The 19031-nt window shown below is 36.1% G+C and overlaps 1 protein-coding gene across 2 annotated transcripts in view; it reads left to right on the top strand.

Annotated features, from left to right (window-relative positions):
• GPC5 (glypican 5) overlaps positions 1–19031 on the top strand; it is a 585152-nt gene that overhangs the window by 167802 nt on the left and 398319 nt on the right. For both annotated transcript variants that reach the window (XM_064408451.1, XM_064408450.1), the window contains exon 6: positions 15960–16080. In XM_064408451.1, the coding sequence (XP_064264521.1) occupies positions 15960–16080 (121 nt within the window). The remainder of the gene's footprint in view (positions 1–15959; positions 16081–19031) is intronic.

The following is a 19031-nucleotide window of genomic DNA, read 5'->3' as shown; positions in this document are numbered from 1 at the left end:
GGTGGGGAGAAATTGACGGGTTGCGCCCACACCGCCGCTGCTCCCAGGTGTGGCACGGAGAAGGAGGATGATGCAGCTTTGTCCACTGGTCTGCAGACAGAGCTGGGGATTCTGTCCTCACGGGAGAGTAGCAGATTCCTGACTTGTTTGTCTAACACTCCGGGGCATCTCTTTAATCAGCATCTTTTCAGGTTAGGGTGAGAAGCAAAAAGGATCCAAGCAGGTACGGGACTACGCTCCGATCCTTAGATGTCACTTAAGTCACTTGTTGGCTCGTGATTTTAGGGTTTTTTCTTGTAAAAACTGTAAAACTGTAAAAATTTGGGGCGCAATGCATTTCTCATCTGCATACTGGCTCTGATGTCACTGCTATTTTCTTCATATTTGGAGGGTCTGTCCCTGTGTTTGTTTCTGGCAAGCAGCTAGCATCAGGGGGACAATGGTTAATCACCGGCCATTAACTGGTAATTGAGGAGCCCCTCGGCAGTGAAACCAGAGAGGTCTGACTGGTCTGACTTGTTTCCAACTCTGAAACTCAAAAAAAATACAACTTTCTATTCATAACACTAAATTTTATTGAAGAGCCAAATTTTACCTGAATATTTGGTAAATAATTGATGGAATTAATATCTCTTTTTCTCTAAGAACAAAGAAGCTTCTGTTGATATTCAGATTTCTGTCATCTTGTATCAGTTTTAAAATTACACAACTATGTTCCTTCAGAGGAAAAAAAATTAAACTTCATTCCCATAGTGCACTAACCAGTAGTTTTAATTTTTTTTAATAAACTAGTGTAATTCCAGAGTTGTAGTGGAATAATTGTCACAGCTTGAGAACTGAGAAATCTGAGTTAACTTCTGTGCTTTATTCTGAGTCCTTTTCAATCTCTTTCATCAAAATAATCTTTTTTTAAAGGTGTGTTTAATTTTCAAACTTTGCCAAAGGGAATTAGTGTTCAAAATCACTGATAACAACCACATTACTTGCCTCCATTAAGGGTTGATAAAGTTTTAGAAACAGTTGAGCTGGTAGATCTACAGCAGAATGTCTAAAGGACTCAGAGACTGTTTCTTACTCTGAACAATGGTTTTGAATTCATATGCTTGAATGACACTTGCCAAAATTCATCTAAGACAAAAGACAGTTGGGGTCCCAGGGCAAGATATGCACATGCCTGTTGTGGTGAGCAACACACTCATTGGATAACATTGGAGGCTCCTTAGGAAGTCCTTGTTATGTCTTTTGGCTTATAATATTGCTGCCATATTTTAAAAGCACTCCAGTAAATTTAAAAAAACAAAACAAACAAAAACCAAACCAACAAAAAAAAAAAAAAACCCAAAAAAAAAAACACACAAAAAAAACCAAAACCCAAAAAACATTATACTTTTTCCCCCCAATATTTTTCTAAGGTGTCCAAAACAGTTATATTACAAAAATAATCAATTTTGCAGTTGAGGTCTGCATTTTCACTGCCTGCCTGGACAGAGACCTCTTTGAATAGACTCATTAAAAGTTCAGGACCTTAAATGGAAAATTCCTTTGAATGAAGAGCATAACATTGTGGTTTGATTAAGTCAGAGAATATAGGTTGCATTAATATTGCTCTCTGTGAATGCTGCCAGTTAGAAAAAAAAATATTCAGTGTTATTTGGTGACTCAGTCCTATGCTAAAAACAAAGTAGTAAGATCAATGACCTGAATAATGAGTATTTCTGGGATGTGTTCTGAATACTTTGACCCAAGTTTTTTTTCTTGACTTGACTTTCACTTTGTTCCATCTATGTTGGTTGAAAAGATGTATTCTAGTAAAAAGGACATTCTAATGCTCACTCAAAATTAAGTAGGAAGAGGCCAATGAAGTATAAGTAGTAGAGTATGTTATTATAATATTCATAATTTTGCATTATTGTATGTAGAGCTGAGCAGTTCAGGTGAACTGGCTGTTTCTAGTCTGAGTGTTACAGAGTATTTACAGCAGACTCATAACAGTATGGGATTGCCAGCATCAAATCCCAAATGGCAAGTCCACAACTTTTCCAAACCTATTCTAGCACTTCACAGGCCTTATGATAAATTTTCTCTAATAATTTGTATTTTAGGGTTTTAGCTTATTGATAGTGAAGCATCTTTTGTACAATTAGTCAAATCAGGCCTTATGCTATATGGAGGGTGCTTAAGCAGAAAGAAGAATATTTTTTCATTTGTAAATTAATATTTTTTATTGGTCAAAGTACTGTTGTTCCAGCAGTTATTTTATTGACAGTCTCTTAAGGAAAATATAAAATCTGGGGAGGAAACCTTGAAGTCTGAATGGACTTAAGATGTTGATACTAAGGGCCACTTATAGAACAGTTCTAGATCCCAGAGAGGGGAGACAATTATCAGTGGCACTGATTTAAAATTAAAAAACACAACCCCATTCACATCAGAAGTTTGTGTGGCTATTAATGTTGCTCCATATATTTATTGTTTGACTTTATATGGCACTTCCTCTTTAAACTGCTTGCCAAGTTTTGTATCACCCCTGGCTAGTAAATGCCGCTTCCAGGGACAAGAGTGTGGAACAGTTGAATTCCAGCTCAAGCACCCCTCTTTGGGCTTCACAGTTTGAAGCATTTTTCTGTTTTAATGCAATACGAATCTGTTAAGTGCTATCAGAGCATGTGTAATGGATTAGGATGTAATGGAGTAGAAAATACAAAACCTCAAACCAAACCAAAACACCAAAACAAAACAAAACAAAAAACTGGCAAAGTTTTCTGCGTCCTTTAATTCAGCAGTTAGAAACATACAACCAGGGTAGGGAGATTAGTTTCTAAAGACTGAGGGTTCAGGGCTGCTGCTGGTCTCAAAATCCACTGGGATATAGGCCATTGCAGGCATCACAAACACAGTTCTTAGTCTGTCCCTCTTACATTTCTTTAGGCTGTATGGAATAATTTGAGATTCATGAGTTGAAAAAAATATTATAGGAATGACTAGGCCTCCAGTCTAGTGATTAGGATGGCTTGCTAGTAATTAGATGTCTTCATTCATGCTATCATGCACATTTCATAATTTTATCCAGGAACTGTAAAAGAAAGACTATGTACTTTTATGTAAAGATACGGGAACTGTTATCTTCTTTCATTTTCTCCCCAACTATTTAAAACAAACCACAGTCCTTTTCCTCTCTGATCAAATTAGTCTATAGGTGAATGGCCTACTGATGTGACTAACACTCTGTCAACAGAGAGGAGAATTTCCTGTTACCAGCTCTTTCTTGTGTTACAGCAGGAAATAGATCTGAGGCACATCAATCACTTGAATCATTATGTTTAATCCTATCAGTTGACAATGAAGTAAACTCCACAGAATTAATAGAATTAATAAAAAGCAACCCACTGAAGAGAAATATTTTTAAGATGACTTGAAAATTTGTCATTTTGATAAACACAAAATGATGTTTAGCTCAAGAAACATACTAATTTCTTTGACTGTGCTAGTTATTGTGAATCCTTTTTTAAAGCTGTTCTCTCACCCTCCAGAGATTTTGCATAAGAAATTAGTCTGTGGTTTTCCTGACATCAGCCAATGACCTAAAATTTATGACTAAAATATCATTGTAACACTCTTGTAGTGTGGAAGACCTAGTTTCCAGTTGCCTGTTCACTGTGAAATCAAGAATACATAGAGACACAAGTGAAACCCTACTTTCCCAAGTCCCATGATACTGAAGCATGTTTTTATCTCTCAGTGAAATTCCTCACTGTTGCAATGCTTTTAAAATTCAGCCATTTTTTCATAAACATTCTGACCATTTCATGATACAGAACAGGGATATTTGAGTTTGGCTTAGTGTGTAGATCATAGCAGAAATGAGTTGTCTGTATGTATACATGCATACAAATACATAACTATACAGAGAAACTGTATATATTTTTGCAACACAAGGTCCATTTAGTATTTTCAGACATGCAGTATTTGCTGTAGGGTACTGTTTTCCTGAAGAATGTTTCTTGGCAACACTTTGACTGGCCTTTCTTTCTTCCTTTCACAGCGTTTCCCATACAGAAGATAGCCTGCTTGACTTACATTATCCTTGAACCCCTTGTTGCCTACTTGACATTAATTTCTGTAACCAAGGCAATATCACAAATGAAGTTAAAAATCAAATCTCTGAGAATAGCCTTATCTAGATTGATTCCCTCTTCATACTGCATATTAAATTCTTCTTTTGATTCCAAAGGAAGAAAGTAGAGCCCTCTTTTTCTTGCTTCCAGCATTTCATTACAATCTATATAAGTTTCTTAAAAGTTTGTCCTTCAGTTTGTCTGGTTCTGCTGAATTTTTCAGTAAATTAAATACTTTGGGCTTCTTTAGAAACAAAAGGGAAGATCAATTTTGTCATAATCTGTCCTGTTTTCTAGAATGCACTGAACTGTGTGTTCCAAAAAAAAAAGTGCCAAGTTCTTTGACATTTTATTGATGCTCAGGTATACAGTTCCCATTAGCTGGATGTATCATAATGTTTAGCTCTTGTCTTTTCATAGTGCTTTCCGTGATACAAGTTAGTAAGGATTCTAATGACTTTAGAATGGAAAACTGAAAAACAGAATAATAGGCTTCCTTCAGGAAGCTTACCACTTCAGAAAGGAGTACCCCAAGGGTAAAGGCAATCTAATTTGAGTTTAGTTATTTAAAGGTTCAGTATTGTGTCTAGACTGATTGTCTAGGAGGCATGTCCAATGGAGAGGAGACGCCATCGTTTCATCCTACACTATTGCTTTATTTCCCAAAAGAAGAAGGGCCTTCTTTTTTCTTTCTTTTTCCATACTCTGTAGGAAGTAGATGCTTAGGCAGTAGATGCCTAATTTTTAATTAGCTAAAATAAGTATGTGGAATACAATTGCTCATTATTTTGTAATAATTTGTTTCATCTTCTATGGGGGGCATTTTCAGGGTAAAAATGTGTGGTATTTGTCTAAAGGCTGTGTTTTGTTAAGATTTGATTGAATACGAGTCTCTGCCACATATTTATTGTAATTTTTTCACAGTGAGGCCAAACAAAGAACAATTACAGTGATTCATATGACAACAAAACTGAACCAAGGACCTGGAAATATTATCTTAATAAAATTTAGTTAAAATATTTTTCATACTAGGGTCTTATGAACCTTTTCCCACTGAAGAGTCAATAGAGAAGAGTCTTTTTTTCACTGAAGAGAAAATAAATGTATTTGCATCCACTCATTGCTATCTTAAAGAAAGCAATAACTGAATGTCATAAGTAAAATTTGTAAAAAGACATAAGAAGGGGTGGTTGGGAAGAAAGGGAAACCCAAAAATTTATTAAAGCTTTTAAATTTCGAGTACAATCCCTGTCTTAAAACACTTAAACATTATGTATGTCAGCTTTCTTAGATCATCTGTTTATTGATTGTGCCCACAAAAGTAAAGAGTGAGTTCATTTTTTAAAAGAAACATTAAAGATGGCTCCATATGACACATGAATGCAAGACCTGTTGGGCTGAAATTTTGTGAGCAACTGATAGATCCTTGAACATGTTTTTATCCCTGCTCATGTACCCTGTGCCATGATATGCTTTGTGTATAGTGTTTACATTATTCCTATTCTGTTAGATATTAAAAATGTGCATCTAAAAATGCTTTTGTGGTACTGATATAGTTTTGTCTCACAGAATTGAAAATGAAGGACACAAGTCTTAATAGGCCAGTCCAGGTGACTGCATAGTGACTTCCCAGAATATCCTTCAGCCTTCTCCAGAAGTTTGTTACTTGGAACAGAAGTTCAGCTCATTACTCTGATACTAATGGCATCTGAAACTGAAGTTCTTCATTCATATGCCACTATCTTTGAGTACAACTTTATTTAAAGTCCATATTCTTTGTGACCTGTCCTGAAATACTTTAAAAAATATCCATCGTGGCTCTCATGGAGGGTGAAAAGCATCAAAGGTTAAGACAACTGTACTTGTCTTTGGGATAAGGTTAGTTAAGCACCAGAGCAAAATGAAAAGTTACTTTACTTTAATTTATAAAATACGGCATTGTACAAAATGCTTAATTTCCCATGAAGATTAAGTAACACTAGCACATAACTGGCATTATAGTGTAATGCTTGTTTCCATTATTTAATAAAATACAGCATGCTGTAGAAGTTCTGATACATAACTCTGTATTTGTTCATCATATGAGCTATTCACAGGGCTCTGAGAACAGGCAGTGCGGGTAATGTGCAAATCAGGGAATGCAAATGCTTCCAGCAAAAGTGCTGTGAATAACAAAGCTGTGAAATGAAAAAAAGTTACAGGTTAGCTGCTGAACAAACTTCTAGTTGCTGAGAAAAATTTTCTCCAATCCAAACAGTGGAGTAATCTATAGGACTGATTTTCCTTCCATACAGATGTATATGATGCAAGTCCTCTTGAGTAAGTGTAAAGCTGTTTAAATGAGGAGGCAATTACTTCCTCTGGAATCTCCTCAGGAAAATGTTATATTCTCCAAGATTTGGTAGTATTGAAAATGGGAACAGATTACACTGAAGTGTTTTATCTGCGGGGAAAAAAAAATAAACCCCAAACCAACAAACAACACACCCCTTCCCATCCCCACGTCCCCCCTCCCAATTACTATTAAGAACATAGGTTTCAAAAAACATTTAAGATAAAAAGTGTCATCTGTTGGATACGAGTCATCGAGTCCTGGTGTGCATCATTGTCATTAATCCACATTTAGATAAATTAGAAAGACAAAAGGAGTCCAAAGCCACAGAGATGGACTGGTCACTTACACTGATTTATTAATAATTCACCAATATTTTGCTAACTCTGGATGTACTCGGACAACAGAGAAGGACAGTATAAAGCAGCTTTTTCACATGGGATTTAATTCTTTAGAATAAACAAGAAAAAATCCATTGAGTGGTTCATGTCAGTGAATTTGCTGAAATAGCACTTCACTCTTAGCATTGCACAGTGACTTAGGTTGATTCCTTCATATGACCTTTATTTGCTGAATGACCTTTTTTCTTTTATCAATAATCATATTCAAGTTAATTATCTGCTTGATAGTCCTTCACCAGAACTTTGCTCTCATTTTGTGCTAGTTTTCCATAAATTACCTCAGAAAAACCTCCAAACCATTCAATAATAAAGAACAGATGTGCACTTTTGACATAATTTGTAGTTGTGTACTTCTTATGAGGCTGTGAGATAAATATTGCCTGTGTCAGGTATCAGACCCAAAATTATCATGTGCATTGCAGGTCCCTAGAGGACCCTTTGGTCTCTGCACTGAAGCATTATGTTGGACAAAATATGCCATGTTGTACTTCTGTCTTCAGAGTTTGGTGTCCTACATAATGCCACAGTTGCATGACCCTTTTGTCATTTCCAAGCAGAAATATTTTAGTATCCTATAGGGAAGCAGGTTTCTTAATTTTACACTAATTAGGCTTGACAGCTTTGTATTTCCAAGTTGCTTGAATTGTTTTTCCAAGGTAATTCCTTTTGTTTTGCCAGCTATTTGCTATAAACATTTATGTGCTTGTTTATGGTAATTAATATCCCTCATTTCCTTGTTCCGTTAAATGAAGGTACAGTAGAATTATTACAGTTGTTAGAAGATTTGCAGAATGCTACAAAAGAAGGAGATACTGTTGTCCTCATTTATATAGATTTAGTGCACTTGCATATGTCTGCTGTTTAGTTATTTTCTAATCTAATAAGAATTTATATTCTCAATTTAAACATGTGACTTACCCAAGGCACCTAGTTTAAATGAAATATCTGTCTCAAAGCTCTTCTTTTCTCTTCGACAGACCTTGCAATTACTAGAACACATTTATTTTTTGAGGTGCATTACAGACATGTTTTGTCATGCTTTTTGGGGCATTCATTTTGCATGTATGAGAATAGTGTCTCTGTCCAGAAAATGGCAACATACTGCAGGGATAGGTACAGATAGATAACTATTACAGTGATTACCATTAATTGAAAAGAAGACAAATTTAGGTGGCATCTTTTGAGTGAGAATTCTTGAAAAGTTCTGGAATTTTTGAAACAGTATAAATTTGCTGTGCTAGAAGAAAGCTTTCAAAAAAATGTATTTTCAATATGTAGGTTAGAGCATTTTTTCTTCTGAAGAAAACATAGCTTTTAATAGAAGTTACATTGATTGCAGAAAAAAAGAATAGTCTGATTTAAGAGACAGGGTATTTCAGATGCATACTAAAACAATCCTTCTAAATACATGTTCCATGCATAGCAACTGGAGACCAGTGGATGCTTTTGGAAGCCTCTAGAGGGAGACCTGTCTGCCTAAGCACTTCTTAAGGCCTATTAAGAACTAGTTTTTAGAAGACACAGCTAACATTAAAACTTTGACCAACTGGCTTCCAACCACATACAGAATCCTCTCAAAAATTTTAGTGTTCAAACAAAGGCCGTGATGGAATGTTGGGGTTTATGAGCTTTAGAAGAGGACAAAAATGCTTTGTAGGATTAGAACATAATGGAAATTATTGATGATAAAAGATTTTGTACTGTACAAAATACCAAAAAAAAGGACTGGGCCACACTTGGAAATTCATTGAAATATATACTCTGAAAGACTCTATAATGCTTTATTACATGCTTCAGTGTTGTTTTATTCATGTGAACCTAGTTTCAAATAGCTATGTTAAAATGGAATATCTGTTTTAAAAACACTCTTTCATGTCAGTTAGTCTTCAAATGTAGAAAAATCTTAAGGTTGATCTGCTACTTTTTGTTTTCCTTTAACAAGGCAGGTCTGGTCAATGATAAAAAATTATATACCTATAGTGTTAAAGCTTGTTTTTGCCTAAATAATTGTAGGAGCATATTTTTTTTCTGAAGCACAAATAGTAGTACAACTTTACTCGGTTTTTTTTCCACTCTTCATGTTTAACAAGTGTATATGCAATCTGGGGTTTTTTATACATATACTAAATTGCAGGTTGGAAAATAAATTCTCATTGAAAAATTTGAATGCAATTTATTTTATATTTTACCGAAATTTTTATCAATTAATGTATTGAAAATATCTAGGGGAAATGGGATCTGTCCTAGAATTACTACAAGTACTGTCTCTGATAGCTAGGTGTAAGATATTTTTTACAAATATTCTGAAGCTAATTTTGCAATATCTACTCTTTAAAAACTACTATAACACTAAAAAATAGCCAGCACATCTGCATAAATTCCAGACAGTTTTTGTTATTGCAGTGATTCTTTGATTTGTTCATCTTTGCTAATTAAAATTTACACCACTGAACACTCCTACTCATTTGTTGCTGCACGTTTATTTTTTACTTGTATTCAGGAAATTGTTAATTTCTCAATTAACATTACCCAGAATTTTGAAATGCCCAGCCATGATGAAGATGCTAACAATAGCAGGTGTAAACCAGTAATTATCAGCAATCATAAAGCAACAAGCTGAGTTATTGAAAATCATATCCCATGTGTGAAATAAAACAAAATGTAGTGGGCACACTGTGCTATTTTACCATTCTTAAACACAGTGAAACTATATAAATAGAGGTGCTTGCTTGAAACTTGTAAGTGCCAACAAGCTAAGTTCTGAAGTAATTTAGAATTCAATTAATGTGAGAAGCTGAACAAAACAAATCCCTTAACAAGGCCGGTACATGAAGGCTTACTTTTAAAAACTAGAGGATACAAATAAGAAAATCCATTTCATGAAGGAGAGAACATTGTGCAGAAGTTGCAGCTTGGTTACTGTATCAATGGCAGTTAAAGGAGATGAAAGCAGGGAAGATAAATAAATATACTATTTTAAACATTGTTTCATCTCTGGAGCATATATTCTCCTCTGGATCTCCCCAAAGAACCCAGCAGAAACAAACACTGACTTTAAAATGAGTTTTCCAGCATTTCACTGCTTACTTCAAGCAGATAAAATCCAGCACTGCATCATTTACACCAAACAGGTTTCAGATGCAGAAAATTAGGTGGATGGAAAGAGACTTCTCCATTGTTACCAGATAAGGAGTTTGTGGTTGTTTTCTCTTTCTGTCATGAAGATTACTCTAATGCAGTAAGATCTCATTTGAGATGGAATATCACAAGTGAAGATGAGAAGTCTAGTCCCACAAAGTGATTAACAAAATGAGCTTTGTCAGGCAGTGTCTCTGTACAGCTGCAGCAGCTCTGGCCCCACTGAATGTCCTACAGCTGTGTGACTACCTGACACACACCAGCATTTCAGGGGAAAGGCAATGTAACCCAGTGTAAGCCTTTCACAACCACAACAGTTGTCTCAATTTCATGACCCTGTAATTTGACATCTTAATGCAGAGATTCCTGAGTAGCTCTTGATAGTGGCAATTGACCCAACCACTGAAAAGCACAAGAATCATACAGAATCATAATCAAGGTTGGAAGTGGCCTTTAAGATCATCTAGTCTTACCATCAAACTAGCAGCATTATCACCATAAATCATATCCCCCAGACTCCTCTCAAACACTTCCAGAGGTGATGACTGTACCACCTCCCTGGGCAACTTATTCCAATGCCCAACCACTCTTTCAGTGATTTGGGCTTTTTTATATCTAATCTGAACTTCTCTTGTCAATTTAAGGCCATTTCCTCTTTCACTTGAGACATAGCAGAAGAAACTCTCACTGCAGCCTCCTTTTGGGTAGTTGTGGAGAGCAATGAAATTCCCTCCGAGTCTCCTCCAGACTAAACATGCCCAGTTTTCCCAGCAGCTCCTTACAGGTCATGTTTTCCATACCCTTCATTAGCTTTGTTGCCCTTTTCGTGACATGGTCCAGCACCTCAATGTCTTTTTTGACACAACTGCCCAAAACTGAACATAGGATTTGAGGTGAGGCCTCACCAGTGCAGAGTACAGAGGGGACAACCAGTGCTTGGCCACCTGGGCACACACTGGCTCATGTTCAGCTGTGCATCAGCCAGCACCCCCAGATTTCTTTCTGTTGATCAGCTCTCAAACCACGCTTCCTCAAGCCTATGGTGCTGCATGAGGTTGCTGTGAACCAGGTACAGGACTCAGAAATTGGCCTGGCTGAACCTCATGCCATTGTCCTCAGTCCATTGTTTGAATCTTTCCAGATCTTTCTGCGGAGCCTTCCTCCCCTCCAGCAGATCAACACTCCCACCTAACTTGGTGTCACCTATGAGCTGACTGAGGCTGTATTTGAACCACTTCTCCAAACCATCCATAAAGGTGTTCAACAAGATGGACCCCCAGTCCTGATTCCCGAGGAACACCACCGATGACCAGAAGAAACCTGTGACAGGTGGTGATGGCAGCAGTTGAAAGAGTTACATCAGGATGGAGTGACCAGCTAAACTTGCTAAATATCACCAGGTCTCTTGGGAGAGGCTTGACTGCCAGTGCACTTAGGGATGTTCTGGACAATAACTTTTCTGTCATAGTACACCTTTCATTACTTTAATCTCCCACTTGAAATACGGTCAAAGTGCCTAAAAGTAGCTTGAAAAGCAAAATCATAATCAGTGTTGACAATAAACATTATGTATTAGTTGTCATCACAAGATTATACAGATTATTTTGTGCTGGAGGGATATACATGTACAGATCTTCCTGAAGCACCACATCCAAAATGGCTGAATCATACAAGAATTGATGTATTTATTAATTCTAATAGCTTTTCCAACTGCATGTACCAAGAAATCGGTGATAGCAAATAAAGCATTATTTTCTCTTTTATCAGAGATCTTGAGAGAATCAAAAGTAAACCCCACCAATTGTATTCATAAATACAATAGAGAGTAATAGGTAATTTATATGAATATTCATATATTGAGCTCAGAAAATGGGCACCTTGTTATTCATCACTTTAAAACATGTTTATAGAATACAAATATATTAGTTCTTGGGTTTTTTTCCTAATGCTGATGAAAATGAATAGTACTTGGGGACCAAGTCTGCCTATTAAAGTGATGTGATACATTACCATGCTTGTACAGAAATGAGCACAGATGGCGGGTCTATTATTTCTCTAGCAAGAAATTTGTCATTTTTTTTCCCCAGGATTCAAATCTGAGCAACACTTGCTTAAGTCAGACTACCTCTGTGGGGATCCTTAAAATATTTTTCCCATTACTTGTACATTAGGAGTTAGAGAAACAGAAAGTGATTAATGCCGTATTAAAACTTTAAAATGAATGAAGTCTCTCAAACCGAGTCTCGGATTTTTATATTTCCCCCCACCCCTAAGCAACAGGAAACAAATTTTGCATGTAAATGTGAGTCTACAGAGATGAAGTTTTGTGTACCATGTTCAGATTCCCAACAGCCTGTTTAGCTTTGACAGATCATTTCATTTACATTAGAATACTTGAAGATGCTAGATTTATAGACGTTTGTTAATTAAACAAAATTACATGGAGTATGAAATAACTTATGAGTAATTTATAATTTTTGTAGGCAAAAGATACCATTTCAAACAGACAAAGATTAAACAAAAATATGTTGACTTTCATAATCTTACTTTTATGATAAGAATCAATAAAGCAATATTTCATAAGGTTTTGTCAATGCCTTATTATACACCCAAAGAAAGAAAAAAGGCTTTCATCTGCCTTATGACTTGTCAGAGCATATAATTACGACAAACTCAAAGTTAAATGAGAGTTTTTAATATCAGTTGGTCAAAGCTGGATCACCTTGCAGTGAAAGCAAATTTAATACAGGTTACTATTCTAAATTAACAAGAAAAATGCAAATTTACTTAAATACATTGAGTGTACTCACATTTGGGCATTCATTACACACTGTCTCTACCACTCCTTCCTCCTCACAGTCTTTCCCCGCTCCAGCACGGGAGTCCACCCCATGGGAGTCAGTTGTCCATGAACTTCTCTAACTTGGGTCCTTCTTACAGGCTGCAGTTCTTCACAAACTGCTCCAGCGCGGGTCTTTTCCACAGGGTAGAGGTCATCAGGAACAGGCTCCTCCAGTGTGGGTTCCTCCACAGGTCACCTCCCAGCAAACCTGCTCCAGCGTAGACTTCTCTCTATGTGGGTCTGCAGGGCTGTTTCTCTCTTTCTCAATTAATCTCATCCACCTCCTCTTGCTCAGCAGTTTTTTCTCCATTTTAAATCTGTTGTCACAGGAGTACTACCACCATCACTGATGTGCTTGGGCTTGGCCAGCAGTGGATCTGTCTTGGAGCTGGCTGGAATTGGCTCCACTCTCGGGAAAACTTCTGGCATCCTGTCCCAGAAGCTACTCCTGCAGCCACCCCTGGGCTTTGCTTTTGCCAAGAAAACAAGATATATTTTGGGCAAAATATTATTACAAATCAAATTCCATTTAAATGAATCTTAATTTTTGAAATCCAGCTCTTCATTTTCCATACATGATGGTTACTTCTGGTATGTTCCTAAGGGAGAACTCACATGCAGAACCTGGAGGATCAATTTCAAGGTGCACTGTTCTGTTTGAAAATGGAGGATAAGGAAGCCTGCAGGCAGCAGAAAGCAGGGAAAATAAGAAATTCCTTCTGTAAACCCCAGAAAGGATCATGCCAGCTGTTGGTGAGAGAAGGATCAGTAGTGAGAAAGAAGGTGGAAATATGCTAAACAGCATAGGGAAAAAGTAATACCAAGGTTGTTACTACCAGCATCTATTTTCCAAATATTTCTTCAATGCAAATAGATTTAAATTTGTGGTGTTATCAAGCACTAGTGTGCTACCTGTCGCTGTTTCAATGCACATCACATCTGCTTCATCTTCTTACCCTTGCCCACTCTCAACTGAAAAAAGGTGAAGAGGAATTTAGAGAATGTTGACTCTGAAGAGGTTGGAGACATGATTGAAACTCCTAATATCAGGAGTTTCAGGCTCACAACAGAGCATTACTTTCCCAGCTACTTTCACTCATATGAAGGGAGGGAGTCGCTCCTACAGCAAATACCAGCTGTGCAAGACTTCTGATTTCATTGTAGAAATAGCTGAAAAAGAAATGATAATCAGTCTTGAATGAGACATTGCCAAATAATTCTCAGGTGAGTGAAACTAATAAAATTGTAATCTAGGGAACTTTCAGCTTCTGCATGATTTATTTCTTCTTGCATGGTTAGAGAAATGAGTATCATTGAATTAAAAAAAGAGAAAGGGTATTCTTTTTCACAGTTATGCTGTTCACAGGAAAATGTGCAATAGTTGGGTTTGCAGCATTTGAAAAAAAGGTGTTAATTGAAAAATTCTGAGTGACAGAAAGTGAGAACACAGATTTTACATGCTGTGAAACAGAGCAAGACCACTGGATTAAAATAATAGACATAACCTTCAAGATTTTTCATAGTCTTATGGTGTGAAGAGAAATTTTGGTGCTGCGTTAAACTAGTATGTTGAGTTAAACCAGTTTTTTCTGGTCACTGCAGCATTGTTCAGCTGGAATTAATTCCTTATTTATTTATCTATCCATTTTGTTTTATACAAATGACTGCTAAAAATTTTTTTGGAGGTTTTTATGCTAAACTTTAATTTTTTCACACTTAGAATTACCAGAAGGTTTGCTGGCTCAGCCCAAATTGTTGAATTAAACAATGGCCCAAGACTAGCAGGCAGACTGTGGATTTTGTACACACTCCTATATACAAAGCTTTTCCCCATCACTTCAAGCTGGCAAATGGCTCCATTGCTACAAGGCAGCACAAAAAGCTGTCTGCTGTAAATCAAAGTAACACCTTTTCAAAATACAAGCCATTCATTTATTCATTCATTTATTCAGTGTGTACACTTCCTCAGGAACATCCTAAATCTCATTTAGGGTGATATTTAAGTAAAGATCAAGGACAAAATACTGTTATGTGGCAACCTTGTTTTACTGAACTGCATTCATTGTTTAGCATATATGCAAGCTTTTCTGCAGAGCTAAGAGGACATGTAATGTTTTTCATAAAAGAAATTCTGCAAAATTTTAGCATGCTGTGTTGTCTGTGCTTATATGTGGATCTAACAGGCAAGAATTAGGTATTTCTTTACTCTGATAAGGTTATTTCCTTTCTTTTCCTTACAGCATAACAGCTGGCAAAATACTTTTGAGAAAGAGAGCTATAGAGCTATCCTCTTGTAGAGTACACTGAAAAAATATAGCATATGGACAGTATTTGCATAGTGTACAGTATCTGTGATGAGAAGGTAGATATTCAGTTTTTCTTGCATAACTTGAGTATTACATATAATATGGTAAGTTGAATGAAGAATTGCTTCTTAATAAGCTACAGAATCCTGCTCGGTGGTTAGTTTATTTACTGTATTTTGAATTTTGATGTATTATAAACAATGTTCTCCTTACTCAAGCAGTTCTTTTTTGAATCAGCTAATATGTGGTTTTTTACTTCTTTTTATATATCTATATATCAAGTACATTTTGGCCTACTCTTACTTATATAATTTATGTAATGCTAAATAATTAATGCACAATGTGGCTGTTATCTTTCAGTAAATATTCTGTCTGTGCATTCACTCACAAAAACACTAAAAATCTTCAGGTTTATTTCTGAACTTGCTATGTATATGGAATCTAGAGTTTGTTTTAAAACTTTGGAATGTCACACATTAAGGCAATCATCATGTTGTATTTAGCAAAATCAAAATGGAGCACAGTCTTTTTGCACGCACAAAACATGCACAGGGATCAATGTTTCATGCTACAAAATGTAGATAACTTTATTAAAGTCTGCAATAAACTTAACATGCTAATAAATAACAGAACTTTGTGGAATGTAGTAATTATATTTTGTTGTATTTCTTTTTTGTGAAAAACGTGCACAAAATTAATGCATCTCCTCAAAGAAGTATGCTGGTGCCATGAGAGATAATACAAAATAGAAGATGACTAAGATGACTCTCTGAGAGTAGAGTAAGTTACTAAAACATTTTTATGTGTGTTTCTGTATTAAACTAGCTATACGCACCATGTGGTTGGCAGTGGAATCAAAGCTCAGTCTGCAAATCCAGAAGTAAAAGTGAAGGGAACAGATCCTGTAATAAGCCAAATTATTGACAAGCTGAAACATGTTATTCAGGTAAGGTGCTTTTTCCTATGGATACAGTATAGTTCTGACTACCACTCTAGTAATGAAAGTATTAATTTCCTGCACCATAAAGGTTAATTCAAGTTTCTGCTGAGTGCACATCTACAGCAAAACACTAGTTGCTCTGTGTCTCACTTCAGTTATTAAAAATTATTTAGTTAAAAGGCTTGCATATGGTAGATAAGTGTAGGAAGTGAGCCTCTGGTACTGGGCCATCTGTACCTGAGAGTACCACAACTTGGCATTGCAGTGAGCATACAGAAGCACCAACAACATGATATAGGTATATTAAGTGGGTGCATATGTTTACGTAACAATAAGACATAATTTCCATCTTCCTCCTTTATTAAATCTAGGTTCTTTCTTAACTTGTATTGCTGCAAGGTTTTTTGTTTAGATGGCAGATAGAAAAACTAGGCACTTCGAATGAAAATCACATGCCTGCTAAATGAGTTGGTGTTAGTTACCTGATGTGCATATCTGTGACTTACTAAATTTAAGGCTTACAAGGAAGTCAATTCCAATATGGTGCTGTACAGTTATATTATTGCAGTAGGTTTACAGGATTACAAGAGTCTCTGGTTACATGCCACATTTATATGCACAGATAGCCAGAACTAGAGGACAAAAACATAATTCTGTTGAAGGCAACAGCTATTTTGCCAACAGCTCTGTATTTCAGTTTAAAAATACAAGTTTTCACTCTGATCTGAAGGCTCAGTGACCAGGAAGGTTCTACAGGCATTTTATGTCAGTGACCCATTTAACCCAGTATCCTCTCCTCTGCACTGGTAAAAGGAGAGGCTACTGAGGGAGGCCATGAAGCTTCTCACTGTTATTGTCTTCACTTCCCTTCTCTACCCCATTCCCCAAGCAGGAGAATTACAGATATTAAATGTCTTCTCCTTGCCTAGTATATTTAGATCCATCCAAGGACTTGCTTTTATTCTGTTTTTACATCTTCTTGACAGCTTTTAAGAACAGTTTCCCACATGGTTTCTGTAGTTGAAATATTACTGATAGCTTCATGGTAAATCCTCTTGGTTCTTATATCTCTAATTGTGAACAATAACTCTCCTCTGACAACAAAACAGAGGGCTGAAATAGAAAAAAGAAAAAAAAAAAAACAGAAAAATTTCTTTTCCATCAGTAGTGCTGTTTTCTGGGAGAAATGGCATTATATTTGAAGTTCAAAGGCAATCATTATTCTTTCCTTCTTAAAAGAAATATCTTTTTTATCCCTCCAGTTTCAGCATCATGCTTTTGTCTCTCTTCTTTATTAAAATGCCATCTACAATGGTGGGAAAAATCAATGCAATTTTCCCCACAAGAGATGCCACAGTTTAATTAATAACTACAAAATACTATACAAAGATAAACTTTGTAAATATTACTTGGTAAGTTCCATCTATCAGGAATGCTTTCCTCCTTTTATATCAAAACTGATCTGTATAGTTTATTGTGTTGTTTTCCTCTAGAGACTTGAAGTTGTGTTGTTTTCTCCTTGAGTGAGTACCTAAAAGACTGGAATAGAATATTTCCATTATAAAGTATTTCATTTTGAGAGCTTACTTGCCCTTGTCCCTAAAGACTTGAGTGGATCTTGGGGAAAAGGACATACAATTTACATACTGTAATGCTTACCAACCTCCCAGTATATTTTCTTTCTGGGGGATAGTTTATTTCCTTGTAGCTCTGAGTATGAAAATAGGGTCAAGGGATAAAGAGAGCAGCAAAATCCTTATGGGCCTGACATATAACTGCTTTTCCCCAGCTGAAGAAGCTGCAAAAAAGCTTTCCTCTTCACCATTTATTGCTTGGGAAAAAAAGATGATGAGTGTAAATTAGAGATTCAAATGCAAAATACCACTTTTTGTCCTGTGTGGTATGAAAAAAGATGAATCACATATTAAGCTTACAATGGGCAGAAAATAAGGGGAACTTAATGGATTGTGGTGATGCCTCAGAGGCAGACAGAGTCATACTTAAATCTAACACACGATCCAAGCTGTATTACTGAACTTCAAAATTTTAAATAGTTAATTTAGTAGGAGTACAACATATTGGTGAAGTTTTTCAAAACCAATCATTTCTGAAATTTACAAACTATATACTTTAATTCATCTTTAGGGTGAAAATAGCAAAAGGGCAGATATTTTTGAGATCCTTTTCTGCTCACATTTAATGTTAACTTAGGAAAACAGACAGAAACTGTCAGCCCTGCAGACAGAAACAGATGGATTTCTTAGCATCTCCTCCATTTTTCCTGTTGGTTATACAAAGGCATAGAAATCCCAAGCAAAGAATTTGCTTTAAAATATGTAAATATCCAGTGTTTAAACTGTATTTTCCAGGCTGTTAAAAATTTTAAACCCCTGAAATCAACCCCTGGCTGCGTAAGTGACAGTACCTCTTTTCAGCAGGCTATGGTTTCTGGGCAGTTCCCCTTTGTGAGAGGCTCACAGTAATCCTCCTTTTTCTGTAAATAGTGGATTTACCAAAAAAATCAATAAAACATTTTGATTCTGTTGGACCCCAATGCCCATAATCTGTGCCCTGGACTCTGCAGGTTTGTATTCACAACAACAAAGTGCACTTAGAAGAACTGATATGAACCCGTCAGTGCTGAATATGGCTTGAAAAAGTCACCTTCTGTAAAACTACTTACTTGTACAGGCTGGTATTTTCCAGAGTTTTAAATTATGGACTCTTCATTCATTTATCTTCATGGCAGGCAAATTATGGGTTCAATGCGCATCATTTTATGTACTGCAGTCTGCTACTATCACTCTAATAGGTAATCAAGATAAGCAAAGTCAGTTTCATATGGTGTGAAGAGTAATGGGAATTATTTTCCTTTCTTCCCCAATAATTTAAAACACTGATTAATTCATCATTCCTGCAAGTGCAAATACTAAGGTTATGAAGTAAGTATGATATTT

Source organism: Passer domesticus, chromosome 2, assembly GCF_036417665.1.
Source record: "Passer domesticus isolate bPasDom1 chromosome 2, bPasDom1.hap1, whole genome shotgun sequence".
NCBI classification, from domain to species: domain Eukaryota; kingdom Metazoa; phylum Chordata; class Aves; order Passeriformes; family Passeridae; genus Passer; species Passer domesticus.
This window is presented reverse-complemented; position numbering and strand designations above follow the sequence as displayed.